We start from the raw sequence: 15,531 nt of genomic DNA, 5'->3' as shown, positions 1-15,531 counted from the left end.
CTGGTTTTAGAAAAGGCAGAGGAACCAGAAATCAAATTGCCAACATCTGCTGGATCATCGAAAAGGCAAGAGAGTTCCAGAAAAACATCTATTTCTGCTTTATTGACTATGCCAAAGCCTTTGACTGTGTGGATCACAATAAACTGTGGAAAATTCTGAAAGAGATGGGAATACCAGACCACCTGACCTGCCTCTTGAGAAATCTGTATGCAGGTCAGGAAGCAACAGTTAGAACTGGACATGGAACAACAGACTGGTTCCAAATAGGAAAAAGAGTACGTCAAGGCTATATATTGTCACCCTGCTTATTTAACTTATATGCAGAGTACATCATGAGAAACACTGGACTGGAAGAAACACAAGCTGGAATCAAGATTGCCGGGAGCAATATCAATCACCTCAGATATGCAGATGACACCACCCTTATGGCAGAAAGTGAAGAGGAACTAAAAAGCCTCCTGATGAAAGTGAAAGAGGAGAGTGGAAAAGTTGGCTTAAAGCTCAACATTCAGAAAATGAAGTAGAGCGGACTTTTGGACTCTGAGGGAGAGGGAGAGGGTGGGATGATTTGGGACAATGGCATTGAAACATGTATACTATCATGCAAGAAACGAATCACCAGTCTATGTTCGATGCAGGATACAGGATGCTTGGGGCTGGTGCACGGGGATGATCCAGAGAGATGATATGGGGTGGGAGGTGGGAGGGGGGTTCATGTTTGGGAACTCGTGTACACCCGTGGTGGATTCATGTCAATGTATGCAAAACCAATACAGTATTGTAAAGTAAAATAAAGTAAAAATAAAAATTAAAAAAAAAAAAAAACCATCTGTCAGGAAAAAAAAAAAGAAAACGAAGATCATGGCATCCGGTCCCATCACTTCATGGGAACTAGATGGGGAAACAGTGGAAACGGTGTCAGATTTTATTTTGGGGGGCTCCAAAATCACTGCAGATGGTGATTGCAGCCATGAAATTAAAAGATGCTTACTCCTTGGAAGAAAAGTTATGACCAACCTAGATAGCATATTCAAAAGCAGAGACATTACTTTGCCAACAAAGGTCTGTCTAGTCAAGGCTATGGTTTTTCCACTGGTCATGTATGGATGTGAGAGTTGGACTGTGAAGAAAGCTGAGAGCCAAGAATTGATGCTTTTGAACTGTGGTGTTGGAGAAGACTCTTGAGGGTCCCTTGGACTGCAAGGAGATCCAACCAGTCCATCCTAAAGGAGACCAGTCCTGGGTGTTCATTGGAAGGACTGATGCTGAGGCTGAAACTCCAGTACTTTGGCCACCTCATGCGAAGCGTTGACTCATTGGAAAAGACCTTGATGCTGGGAGGGATTGGGGGCAGGAGGAGAAGGGGAAGACAGAGGATGAGATGGCTGGGTGGCATCATTGACTTGATGTACATGAGTTTGAGTGAACTCCGGGAGTTGGTGATGGACAGGGAGGCCTGGCGTGCTGTGATTCATGGGGTCGCAGAGTCGGACAGGCTGAACGACTGAACTGAAGTGAACTGGATTCATATACCAGTAAGACAAGCATAATATTAAACAAAAATAGTGTGGTTTAATCCAAAAATAAGAGTAGAAAAGCACTGATCTTCATTACAAGGTTTTAGGTATAACCACCCCTGGCCCCCCCCACCCCCCTGCCAGCTGCCCACAGGGATTTCATTGTTACTGTAAGTTCATTACCAGTGAAGTTTCTTTACAATAAACCTAGGTTCAAGGGTTCTTTCCAATATTTTGGCTTTAAGGGTTTGGGAAAAATTTAAAGGCTTCCTACAGGGAATTAGTGACACTGTAAGAAAGGACAGGGACCATAATTTTTATTAAATTGACCAGTTCATTCAAGATCTGTCTAGAAATACCCCTAAGAAAAACTTAAGAGAAAGTTCTGTTACGTCAGTTGTTTAGCATCTGTTTCCTGACTACAGTCAATGAAGTCTTTCTGAATTTAGTCAAACTACTTTGAGTTTACAAACATAAAGCAAACTGAGTTTAATTCAGCAAAATAGGTTGTCTATAGAGATACAGACAAAGACACAACAAAAGAAATCAGGATAAGAGAGATCCAGCCTCTTCCTTCCATTTCCAGGACTGCTGACATAAACTGTGTTCCAGCATGAACTAACATGGGACATAATGAATACACACACACATACATATAATCACAGTCTGATTATTCATTTAACAGTCCAGAGCAGACATAAACTAAAAATATTTACTACCTTTTGTTTCTTTATTTTCATAGCTGTTCGTGCAATCATTCGTTCATTTCTACTAGACTTTATTCCCATAGGAGGTTGGGATAGCTTACTTCAAGGATATATACTTAGCATATTTAGTTTCTTTTCTTTTTAATTTTCTTATCTTAAAACATCATCTGTTTTATTATTATTTATACCATTAGGACAGGGCTGATATAATAGCCTTTCCTTTAGAGTTGGCATCAATCTTTCTACAGTATTCTACAACCACTGTTGTACTTATTAGAAGCAAAATACTATGAACCCTATGACTGACTTCTCTATTGTTCCTGTGCTTTTTAAAGAAACTATGCCCTTAACACTTCAGCATGAGCCAAGTGACTTTAAATGGCTCTACTGCCAAGTTTTGACTCTTCTGGTGACGCATCTTTGATAACAACCAGCTCTATAAATTAACAACCATAAAGGTCCTTTAATAATACTGGAACCTGTTTAATTGCTCTCCTCTAAGAAGCCAAAGGAAATATATTTCTATTTGTATCTGACCTTTGGGATTTTCCGTTGTCAGTTTAAAGTCTGTGGGAGGCTGACAGAAAAATTTAACAGCTAGCTAGAAAGAAGAAATGTATTATTATAACTAAAATCAACCAAGCTGGGGAGGAAAGGGCTGGCCAAACTCCTTGGATTACAAAAGCAATCTTTTATCCAGAGTGGCTGTCCCAAGCTAACTCAAGTGTCTTGTAATCTAATCCCTGAAGATTTAAACATTTTCACCTATCTCCTAATCATTCACCTCCTTTGTTGGAAAGGCAAAAGAATCTGTATATTTTACAAATTTGATGGCAAAAAGCCCAGAAACTATGACACAAATGTATCACAGAGTATTATTTGAGCCTAGAGTAATAAATATTTTCTGTCACCCCCAGTATATATTTAATAGAGACAGCCTGTATCTAGTATGATAAAGGCAATATAATACTTAGAACTATAGCTAATAATTGCAATTCTGCACCATGGAGAAGAAAGTGACTGCAAGAAAGTTGAAAAGGTTTAATTTATCTGAGGCACAAGCAACTATTTACACAAATATCTTCCTGTGGCTCGGGGGTAACCTCCATATTCTTATGCTCCTATTAGACAATTCACTCTAATGTTTGGAACAACCCCAGCTCAGAAAAGGGCAGTGTTGTTTTAGTGTTTGTTATCAAAGCTGGAGTGAATTGATGACAGCAGTAACAATTCACAGGTATTCGGCATTTACAAAAGTACTTCTATATCATTTTTTAATTTTTATTTTTAGTACTTCTACTTTAATGTTCCCCTCGGACCTTACTAAAATGCAGATGTTGAGTCAGCTGTCCTTGGTTAGGCCTGACGATCTGCATTTCTAACAAGCTCTTAGGTGATGACAATGTCTCTGGTCCTTGGGTCACACTTTGAAGTAGCAAAACCTTATAACATGACCAGCATGGCATTTGAAAAGCATGGGTACTGCCCCAAGTTGGAACTTTCAGGTCTTCATTCTCATTGACCCAAGAATATGAACACTTGAGTTTCTTTTTGTCCTGGCAATCACTTACCTTGTCAGTGAATCCTATAATCCTGAAGCAATGCTGAATTGCTTCAAACTGTCTTCTGTAAGACTCCTTGGAAGTTATGTCATGCATCACCCTTCCAGTTTCATCAGCTATGTACCTACATGGAGTATGACCACACAGAATGAGTACTGACTTGGCAAATGGCATCCCAAATACCAGGGTATCATTGGGCTCTTCTTTGCAAGAGCATTTCCTTACAGTCTAATACTGTGATGAAATAATGGTGTGCATGGCTAAGTAAAATGTCTGCAATTAAGTTTTTAAGCTTTCTAGAAAATGCAAAGGGAAATAAAGTTCCTGCCATCTCATGTGGGCATTTTGGCTAAAGAGACTGTGTGTCTAGTTAGGAGAATGGCTCCATTTCCAAGTTTTGTCAATTGCTAATTATATATTCATTACAAATTAACAACTAAAACCCCTGAAACTTACCTAGGAGGCTTTTCCTCAGGAAGTCGGAACTCAGAAAGTTTCTTTTGGTGATAAAGACCAGCATAAATATAATAAAATATGTGAAAATTTTTCTCCCCTCTGGAAAAAAGTAGAGACGGGACATTGTTAATAATGTATTCTGGGCTTCTCTACTTGATGGCTTTTCCTTTCTATGCAAAATATTATTCTGTAGCCAATTTGCATTCATAGGCAATTAATATGCTACATTCCTGGAGAAGGAAATGGCAGAATACTCCAGTATTCTTGCCTGGAAAATCCCACAGACGGAGGGGCTTTGAAGTCTATAGTCCGTAGGGTTGCAGAGTCAGACACCACTGAGCACACAGTACAATATGTTACATCCCAAATACAGAATAGTAATAGGGATAGGATTAGAATAGCAATTTCCACAGTGTCACACTGTTAAACACATTTATGTTTATACAGAAGATTTTAGAGAATGAAACATTTATAGGAGGTAACAGCTCAGGTTACTTACGTTTAGAGATCTTTCTATTCCAGACCAAATAACTGTACATCTGTGACACACATCTTGTTTGAAGCCCATGTTGTATCAGAGACAGTGATATCCAACTTACAAAGATCACCCAAACTCCCTACTTCACCGAAGCCCAAGACGAGAAGCAGCTCACCAGTAGTTCAGCAAGTTAGGGAAGGGCACTGGTCCCAGAACTAAGGTCTCCACTGTCTCAAACTTGTATTCTTTCAAATACAGTCCAAAAATGTCATGCATCGTCTACCTAGTCTTGTGGAATGTACCTGTATTTAGGCCACTCTGGCCAGGGTGGGTGCTGCTGGACTGTGGTCTCTGTAGTCTGTGGACTGCAGTCAGCTTATGATGAGACAAGAAACTGGAAAGTCTGTGTCCAGACATTTTATAGTAAGTGGTATTTCTATGATATCTGAGAGTATGATGATTTTTCTGGTAATACACTTCAATTATATTTCACAAAAATAAAATCACAATTTATCATGAACTATTAAAAAAAAAACTAGTCTTTCAACAAAGATAGTTTGAAAAGTCCTTCTTTCTGTCCTTACTTTCCTTTGGAGGTCAGTCTCTTCTGTTGATGCCCTAGGATTTTCACAAATCCTCACCTTGGCCAACGTAGCTCTGTGGAAAGAAATCTTATCTTCCTTCTCCTCCTTGTCTCTGTCTGTGACATGGGTCCCACACTTTTCTTCAGTTTCTCCTGGATATTACCCTGGATATTCTGGCCTTCCTCTACTTGATTATTCTGTCTAAGCTCACCTGGTACATTCTTATCTCTACCAGCCATTCCTCACCCCTATTTGTTCACTCAACTAATAAACTTACTAAGTGCCAAGTATGGTAGGCACTGCACCAGATGCCAGGGATATGGGACAGAGGATTCCTGCTCTCTGGAGCTTCCTTCTGGTGATGGACAGAGATGAATCAGTATGAAAACTGGTGATAAGGACTTTGAAAGAAACAATCAAAGGGCTGAGACAACATTCGCGGATGAGGGTCACTTGTGCCCAGTGAAGGGAAGGACTCTCAAAGGAAATAACATGAAAATCAAATTTTAAAGTGTGAGAAAGGAGTGGAAGGAGCTACAGGGAGAAGAGTGAAAGCATTTCAAGGAGACGGAGCAGCACGTACACAAAGGCTCTGAGCATGATATCCATGTAGGGACCAAAAGTCTGCTGGTTGAGAAGCCGGTGGACAAGGTGGGCAGGGCCAGCCCACACAGGCCTTATCAGGCTATAATGAAGATTTTGTTGATTATGCAAATAGAATTCTTTGAAGTGTTTTAAACTGTAAATGTGAGACTAGATTGTAAGAAGTTAAGATGGATGCAAGGAGACCAACGAGGAGGACTTGGTGAGAGAATCCTACTACATGCCAGAGGAGAGCAGAACCAGAAAGATCAGATGACCAGGACTTACACAAATCCCACCTTCTTCTCATCTAATGTCTTCAGTCTATTTTACCCACCAGTGCTATCATATTGACTAAAATTAACAGCAATAATAAGTTATGGGTTATTACGTACCAGTTATTCTATATTTGGCAAAAATCACATATCATTTCATTTAATTATCCAGCCCTGTGAGGTTGGCTTTGAAAGTGAAAGTATTAGCTGCTCAGTCATGTCTGACTCTTTGCAACCCCATGGGCTGTAGCCCACCAGGCTCCTCTGTCTATGGAATTTTCCAGACAAGAATACTGGGGCGGGTAGCCATTCCCTTCTCCAGGGGATCTTCCACACCCAGAGACTGAACCTGGGTTTCCTGTATTGAAGGTGGATTCTTAACCATCTGAGCCACAAGAGGTTGGCTTTATTATGTCTTCTTTTGCATATGAGGAAAGTAAGCTATAAGGATAGTTCTATTAATAAGTGACAGAGCTGTGATCAGAACCCTCCTTACATTTTCCTTGTAAAAGACCACTTTACATTTGAACACAGAAAACTACAATTTCCATTCTGTCAGAGGTAGTTTCCTAAACTTTAAAATAACCCTAATTTAGAAAGAAAGAAGCAGGGCACCTCATAAAAATTAATCAAGACACCACAGGGAAGCTAAAAATGACTGATTCTATCCTTTCGTGTATTTGTTTAATTTTCAAGTCAGTCCCTGTTTTGTGAAGGAACTGCGGGTATCTGATAAAAGAAGATGCTGGGGTTCTGAACCTAAAACAAGTCCTGTGGGCTCCACTTGCACAACCTCTCAGATTCATCTGCTCCCCTGCTTCCCCATCTCCAAGGCTACCACCTCAGTTCAGGCTAACAGTCTCTCTCAGGTTGATTTGAAAACAGCCTCCTAGTGGTCTCAGTGTAATAGTAGTTCTTGCATCTTCTCCAACCCATTTGCTCCACTGAAGCCAGAGCCATCATCTCATCATAACAAAACCCAAGCTGGGTTTTGTGACTCCCCTTCTTCAAAACATTAAATGGCTTCTTTTTACCTTTAGAATAAGGTTCAGAAGAATTGTCTTTAGAATAGGTTCCTCAACCTGGCTCCAAAGCCCTGCATGATCCGGCCTCAGTCTTGTCTTTGCTTCTCTCTTCCCCCACCCCTCCACTCCTGTCGCCCTCCCATCTCTTTGGCTGACTTCTAGTGATCCTCAGGGCTCAGATTAAATGTCTCTCACACAGAAACCCTCTCCTCCTAGGCTAGGCTATTACCCTTTCACCTGTTTTACTTTCAGAGTGCCTTACATTGCTTCCTGGTACCTACCACAGTTGTTATGCATTAAGCTTATTTATTTTTTTTGCTTAATGCCTGTGACCCTTCCTGCGCCTGTCCCTCTCTCATCCCCGATCCACTCCAAGCTCCAAGAATACTAGAATTTTGTCTATTTTGTTTACTCTTGCAACCTCAACAGAGAGCACAACACTGGCATGCAGCAGGAATAGGCATAAATGGAGCCGTGTTCCTGAGGAAGTCTGATGTCCTCTAACAGTAATAATAATAGGAAGAGAGGCTAACTCTAACATGTACCAACCCAGGCACTTTTAAAAGTTCTTTTACATAAACAAACTCACTAATTTTCATGGCAAACTCATGAGGTAGGCTCTAGGAGCATCTTCATTTCACAGATGAGGCTCAGAGAGGTTAGGTGATGAGAGCGTTAATTCTTAGGTAGATTGATAAGGAGTCAGGGGCCCTCGAGGAGGAGAAAGGGATAAACCTTTTTTCTGTATTGCTTTGTCTTAATCACATAAGACATTTTTTCTTAAACTCTGAGTTATTATGACAACAATCTTTAAGACTAACTTTCTTTAAGCCCCGAGCTAATGATGTCTGGGCTTAATGTCTGTCTGACTTAGTCATGTCTGACTCTTTGCGACCCCGTAGACTGTATAGTCCCTGGAATTCTCCAGGCCAGAATACTGGAATGGGTAGCCTTTCCCTTCTCCAGAAGATCTTCCCAACCCAGGAATCGAACCGAGGTCTCCTGCACTGCAGGCAGATTCTTCACCGACTGAGCTATGAAGGCTAAATCTTCTTTGGAGATCATGAATCTGACATCGTTCTCCATAAGCTATCAGTGACATACCCAAGGTCACACAGTAAATGTCAGAGACAGACTTGAATCAAGAGCAGTCCATGCTATTGACCACAGCTGCTATGCTGCTTTTTTTTTCCTTTTTTTTTTTTTGCTGCACCATGCAGCTTGTGGGATCTCAGTTCCCCAACCAGGGATTGAACCCTCAGCAGTGAGAGCCAGAATCCTAACCACCAGACCGCCAGGCAAGTTCCTATACTGCTCTTCTTAAAATAACTTTTCCCTCTCTCAAACTAGGGGAAACTTAACATGTAGAATATTCTCAGTGTTTTTTTTTTTTTTTCTAATAGACAAGCTCAATTTTAAGGGAACTAGTAATTTATAAAAGTAAGTGCATATTGTTAAATTCTACCTGGTATAACCAACTCCAGGGAATGGGCATACCTATCCCAAAGTAATCTCATCCAGCCCTTTCTACTGTGCTTGTAAACGTCTTTTAGGTTAGAAATCACCATTTATCCTTTCCTTAAATAGTTCCTTGCCTTTGGGGAGGCTGAGGGTAGGAATGGGGGCAGGGATACTAAGAACAAAGAATGGAATGTAGCCATAAAAATTCCCAAAGCCTCCTGTCTACATTGCAGCATAAAACCAGAGTGAGAAAATAGGGCACCTACACCGCCTGTTTTATAACTCTGGATTTTTCAAGGAGATATTCAGAGATTCTTGCTCCCATCACAGCTCCAGTTGGTGTAAACATCATTTCCAGATATTTTCCAAAACGGCTGGAATTGTCATTGATGGCAGTGCATGCATTTCCAAAGGCTTCCACCAGAGAGTTGACTTGCAGAATTTTTTCTCTCAAGGTCTGATTATCTGCCTGTGCCAAACAGAGAACAGTCCAGTCGAGTCTCCAGAAACACTGCTCCAGTAGAGCTGCCACACACCCCTCCCAGTAAATAAAAATCACATTTATCTTTTGGGGAAAAACTCCATTTGGGAAATTAGCATCAACCACCAGCACTGTTTTCTCAGATAAGCATCTGCCCAGGTGCATAAGTATCAGATGAGGCTAGGTTAGGTCAGTTTTTATGACCATCCACGCTTCTCTTAAAATCCTTGACAGATAAAATGCCTAGAGTTTAGAAAGAATTTTAAATAGATTCCATCACTTTTCTCAGTTATTCATTATAATATTCAATAAACCTCCTCTGTAAAAAATACTTAAATTTGTTCTTAGTCTTATAATACACTGCTTATAAGTAATTGCTAGGCTATTTTTACAGCCATATCTTCAATGTCCATTTCACCAAGCTAAAAATTTCTATTTCCCTCGACTTTTGCTCAAAGATTTCTACTTTCCAGTCCTTTAATCACCTTAGTGACTCCCCCGATCCTGCTCCTAGTGTTTAACCACTTTTACTACTTAATGGCTGTTTGTATTATACTGAGAACAAGAAAAGTTAATTGCCAAATCTAGTAAATTCATGCTGGCATTATTTTCTTCACTACATGAAAGGAGAAGGACATGGACATACTGACATCTTACAAGGCCTAGCAATCAGGAGGCGAGCATAATAAAGCTGGAATGTTTCTATGTACCCCCTAATAAAATCCAGTATTTCCATCATTTTAGAAATATGCAGTTACTCTGAAGGGACTTCAAGCCAGAGTACAGAAAGCAGGTCATCATTACCTTTCCCAAGAAAGTCAAATGCTGAACGATCAGGTGGGCACTTTCCGTCTTCCCAGAGCCACTTTCTCCACTGATGACAATGCACTGATACAGAAAATGAAGTGTTAGTGAAGAACTCACAGCACAGTAAACATCCTGTGTGTTCAGCTATGGTTTCCATGTAACATCCACCACTGTTCACCTTAACTCTTCACTGAGCAATACATCTTAGGAATCCTCCCATTTCAGCACATTGAGAGCTTCTTTAACCTTTTTAGTCATTTGTGGCTCCTCGGTACAGATGTACCATAGTCTATTTAACCAGTCAGAATGGATACTTGAGTTTCTTCCTATGTTGCTCCAAACAATGAACAGCCCTCTGCATAGGTCATTATATTTATGCAGGTTCATTTGCAGAATAAATTCCCAGAAATGGGGTTGTTGGACCAAAAGGTAAACACATTCATAAGTTTAATAGATAATACCAAATTGCTTTCCTAAGGACTGTATGAAAGTGCCTATTCTCCTGCAGCATCACCAACTGGGTATGTTGGATTCCTGCCATTCTGACAGGCAAAACACTGTATCTTGGGAGAGTTTTAATTTGCACTTTTATTACGAGTGAGATTGGGCATCTTTTCATAAGTTTAATGTCATTCATATTTTCCTTTTTTGTGTCCAGTCTATATCCTTTGCCTTCTTTTTTTAGTATTATTGGTCTTTCTATCAGTGTTTTCTAGGAGCTCTTTATGTATAAAGGAGATTAGTAGGTGTGGTATAATAAAAAACATATATTGGGTATTTGCCTCTGGTTCTTGACTCTGAGCTCCTAAACTTTTGGAATGTGCTGAATGATAGAAGTGGTGGAGCATTCTTTGTTATTCACAAACAAGTCCCTTTCAAGCAAATATAACTGCTAACCAAGTGGTTCAAGGTGGAGCCCAGGATAGCTTCAGGATGGGGGCTGATCACCAAAAAAGATGTAGGGGGAGGGAACTTTCAGCCTTACCATTCCAACTTCTGGGGAGGAGAAAAGGGCTAGAGACTGATTGAGTCATAAAAACTCTTGAACAACAAGATTCAGAGAGCATCCAGTGTGAATATGTTGCAGGCCTGGGAGGGGCCTGTGCCTAGAAAATGCATAGAACCTTTGCACCATTTTCTCCCCTATATCTTGCCCCAAGCATCTCTTCCGTTTGGCTGTTTCTGAGTTGTGTCCTTTATAAAAACCCAGGAAACACAAGTATTTTTCTGAGTTCTGTGAGTCATTCTAGTGAATTATCAAACCTCAGGGGGATTGTGGGAATCCCTAAATTTGTAGTCAGCCAGGCAGAAGAGTGGGTAGCCTAGGCACCACATTCACAACTGGCATTGAAGTACAGGTGGTCTTGTGGACTGAGCCCTGAACTTGTGAGGTCTGTGCTAAATCTGGATAGCTAGTATCAGAATTGAATGGAACTGAATTGTTAGACATCTGGTTGGCATCAGGGAATTGCAGAATTTGCTAGTGTTGGTAGAGACACAACATTTGGTGTCAGAAAAAAGATAACACAGTGGGATAACTTTGTAACTTGAAAAACACATATATCTCCCTTCATTTACTCCTGTCTATGAATTCTGTGGACATTTCACAAATCTCTGGGAAAGGTAATAATTTGGAGAAGCCAAGTTTTTAACCCATAGTTAATCCATGTATTCCATTTTATAAATTGCACTATTAAAATTTCAAGTGTTTCTCAACAAATCCAAAACTGGACTTCACAGGTCTCAGGAAATATATACATTGTGCTTCTATCATAAAATTTCTCATGAAATTAGACTGTTTCTATAACAGAATAAACACACAAGGGAAAAAATATTACAAGTAAAGGAAGGGCCAAAGGTTGGATATGCCACCACTGTGAACTGGAGGTCCAGACAGTTAAAATTTATGGGTGGGCTTTGGGTTAATAGCATTGAGTTTAAGATTTGTACAGTTTTTCCCCAATTCATCACAATTTCTTAGCAGCTAAACAGTGGGTACGTGACCATTATCAGCCTGTGTACAGTATTTCATACAAAAAGGACTGCACCATGAACTTTCTGAACCCTTCCTAAGAAAGAACTTAATTTCTGTCATTCTCCATCTTGTTTTTATTACAGTCATTACCATGTCATCAGTTTTGTGTTAGCTCTATGTTCTCATATTAGAATTATCTCATTATATTTTAGGGATTCCCTGATAGCTCAGTTGGAAAAGAACATGCCTGCAATGCAGGAGACTCCAGTTCAATATCTGGGTCAGGAAGATCTTCTGGAGAAGGGATACGCTACCCACTCCAATATTCTTAGGCTTCCCTTGTGGCTCAGCTGGCAAAGAGTCTGCCTGCAATGTAGGAGACCTGGGTTCGATTCTTGGGTTGGGAAGATCCCCTGGAGAAGGGAAAGGCTACCTACTTCAGTATTCTAGCCTAGATAATTCCATGGACTCTATAGTCCATGGGGTGGCAAAGAGTTGGACATGACTGAGTGAATTTCACCTTCCTCTATTATATTTTACCAGGGAAAATGAGTGTATTTGAGGAGGATGTCTCACATTTCTTGAAAAGGGTTTCTACATTCTCTTGTTCCTCTAGTTTATCACTACTCCTGTCCCACTGGGCTACTATTTCATTGCCTATTTCCTTGAGTCAGTATCAGCATCCAGAATGGCAAGTTTTTAGGAAAACTCAAGAGCTGCAAAGGAGAACAGAAAACATCCTACTGTGGGACTTGGTGGGGAAGGACAGTTAAGTTCTTACCTGGTCTTTGCTGAAAGTAACCATGCATTGGTAAGCAGCATCTGCTGATGCAAATATGTGAGGGGGATTTGAGGCACGTTTCACTCCATGATACAGTCTGGAAAACTGAAAAACATTAATTTAAAGAACTCTTCTAATGTTCCAATACCCTTTGCCCATAAAACCAAGGCTGTGTCACTTTTCAGGGGAACTGTGGCATCAGAGAGGCTGTAGAGCAGTCTCTGGAGTCTACAGGACTGACTTCAAATCCCAGGCTCCATAGCTTCTTCAAGGACACTAACTTCACTATGTGAAGTCTCCTCATCTGCCAAATAGGCTTACTAATAGTGCCCATCATGCAGGGTCATGAGAAATATCCAAGGCAACCCAATGCCAGGTATACAGTAAACACTAATTGAATGTTAGCTGTTATCATTACATCTTAACTTAAAAGTCACCCCCAAAATGTACGAATTTTGTTGCACTGTTATTTTCAGTTTGGGGTATGTCCACCCATGGTATTTATTCTCACTTTTTCTCCCTTTTCATTTTTCCTTGAGATTTAAAATTTCCTGTTAAGGAGCCACATGCTCAAAAATATTCCTTACCTGTGGAGAGTATATGCTTAGATTCTGGAAGGGGTTTAAGGCAATTAAGATATCTCCAACATATGTGTAAATAAGTAAGTCCACATAACGCTTCTGCAGCTGATGAATAATTGTATCCTAAGAAGAGGATAAATAGTACTGAGAGTAAACATTATTTCTAGTCAAGGGAGAGATATTAAAAATAACAACAAGTGTATTCTTACAAGAATAATTTTCTCCAAAAGATTAAAATAGTCCATTTAAATCATACCTTATTTGTTAGGACCCTAATGATCCTAAATGTAGATATTTGCCTTGAAAGAAGAAAAAATTAGGAATATACTATTTAAAAGAATTCAGCCCATTTAGGACTTGCTAAAAAACACTGACATATCCGACAAGAGTTTTGTTATTATGAAAAAACTGTTTGACTCCATCCAAATGTTCTATTCAGAATTCGATTTAATAGGCCATTCCTATTAATAAAGTACAGATAAACTGTAACTTCATTTTTCAAAGCACTACACTAAAAAATTTATGTGGTGGGAATGTAGAATTGAACACTTTTATATCACACTTTAGTGATTCATACATTGCATTTAAGGGTCCCCAGAGTTAGAAACAGCAGAAGCAGGTCCAATGCAATTAACAGCTCTATTAAACATGCATATTTTAAATGGGGATTATCACAATTTTCAAATTTGGAATTCAAGCTGTATTAGCTTCACTATTTCCCTAAATGAAGCTCTTCTTTATGAAGAACAAACAACTGTTTTAATTTAAGGGTTAAATTGCACTGTTCTATAAACAGAAAATAATTTCAGCTGATATAAAAACATCTTTTAAGCCAGCAATATAAAAGCCTTCACGGGAAAACTCCAAATCCTTTTCTCTTCATCATTTAGGACATTTAGGGGACTATAATGAACACAGCACAACACGGGATCATAGTCACAGCAGCCAAACATCCTTGAGTTTCACCCCAGGGCTACACAAACAAAGTCTCAAGTGACCTTAGGAGAACATGGTCTACAACAGAAAGATCAGACCAGTCGTGTGAAACAAAAGTCCTTGGTGAAAACTGCCTATTAAATATTTAGTACCTCATCCAGGACCTCCATATTGACCAAGTCATCCTCAAGGCAGTATTTTTCAGCATCTTCCACATGATAGGGTCTTCTGGTGTGCATCCTTTCATGCCTAGAGTTTATCCAGAGAATATTAGTACTAAGGCAGTAAAAAAGATATCAGAAACTAGGCCACAAGAACAATTCAGCCACTGTCTCGTCACACAACACATTCAGAGACTTCAGAGAAGGGACAGGAAGAGCAAGCCTAGTCCAAGCCCCCGGCCCTCTCTCATCACTGCAGAAATTCCAGGGGAAAGGGGTGCTCCAGCATCCAAGCCTTCTGCTGCCGTGAGGAGCACTGCCAAATGGGCCCATATAATACTCATATCTGCTTTTCTTAAATGCCAACCACAGTACTTCCTCACATTATTTTCTGTTCAGCATCAGACACATAATTCTCGTTAAGGTACTTCCCTTCAGGTTCCCTCTTGCTTCTACCAGCACCACTCCCCGTTTTCTGGGGAATTTTTAAAGCTACAGAAAACTTTAGAGAATAACATAGCAAATACCAACGATAAAGAAACACTCATATTTTATCTTGTTTGTTTTAAATCCCTCTGTGACCCACTCCACTTTCCTCAGTTCAGTTCAGTTCAGTCACTCAGTCGTGTCCGACTCTTTGCGACCCCATGGACTGCAGCATAATAGGCCTCCCTGTCCATCACCCACTCCTGGAGTTTATTCAAACTCATGTCCATTGAGTCAATGACTCCATCCAACCATCTTATCCTCTGTAGTCTCCTCCTCCCACCTTCAATCTTTCCCAGCATCAGGGTCTTTTCAAATGAGTCAGTTCTATGCTTCAGGTGGCCAAAGGATTGGAGTTTCAGCTTCAGCATCAGTCCTTCCCATGAATATTCAGGACTGATTTCCTTTAGGATGGACTGGTTGGATCTCCTTGCAGTGCAAGGGACTCTAAAGAGTCTTCTCCAACACCACAGTTCAAAAGCATCAGTTCTTTGGTGCTCAGCTTTCTTTATAGTCCAACTCTCACATCCATACATGACTACTGGAAAAACCATAGCTTTGACTAGACAGACCTTTGTTGACAAAGTAATGTCTCTGTCTAGGTTGGTCATAGCTTTTCTTCCAAGGAGCAAGCATCTTTTAATTTCATGGCTACAGTCACCATCTGCAGTGATTT

At 40.1% G+C, this 15,531-nt stretch overlaps 1 protein-coding gene across 1 annotated transcript in view; it reads right to left on the bottom strand.

Annotated features, from left to right (window-relative positions):
• The window catches only part of MYO3B (myosin IIIB), a 422,856-nt gene that overhangs the window by 222,313 nt on the left and 185,012 nt on the right, over positions 1-15,531 (bottom strand). Inside the window, 7 exon segments of the mRNA XM_040227940.1 lie at positions 3,796-3,910; positions 4,243-4,341; positions 8,914-9,116; positions 9,933-10,016; positions 12,692-12,796; positions 13,279-13,395; positions 14,361-14,457. Coding sequence (XP_040083874.1) covers positions 3,796-3,910; positions 4,243-4,341; positions 8,914-9,116; positions 9,933-10,016; positions 12,692-12,796; positions 13,279-13,395; positions 14,361-14,457 — 820 coding nt within the window.

The sequence above is a fragment of the Oryx dammah genome, unplaced genomic scaffold, assembly GCF_014754425.2.
Source record: "Oryx dammah isolate SB20612 unplaced genomic scaffold, SCBI_Odam_1.1 HiC_scaffold_27, whole genome shotgun sequence".
Classification (NCBI taxonomy): Eukaryota; Metazoa; Chordata; class Mammalia; order Artiodactyla; family Bovidae; genus Oryx; species Oryx dammah.
Note: the sequence above shows the minus strand (reverse complement) of the source record. Positions and strands in the feature narration are given on the sequence as shown.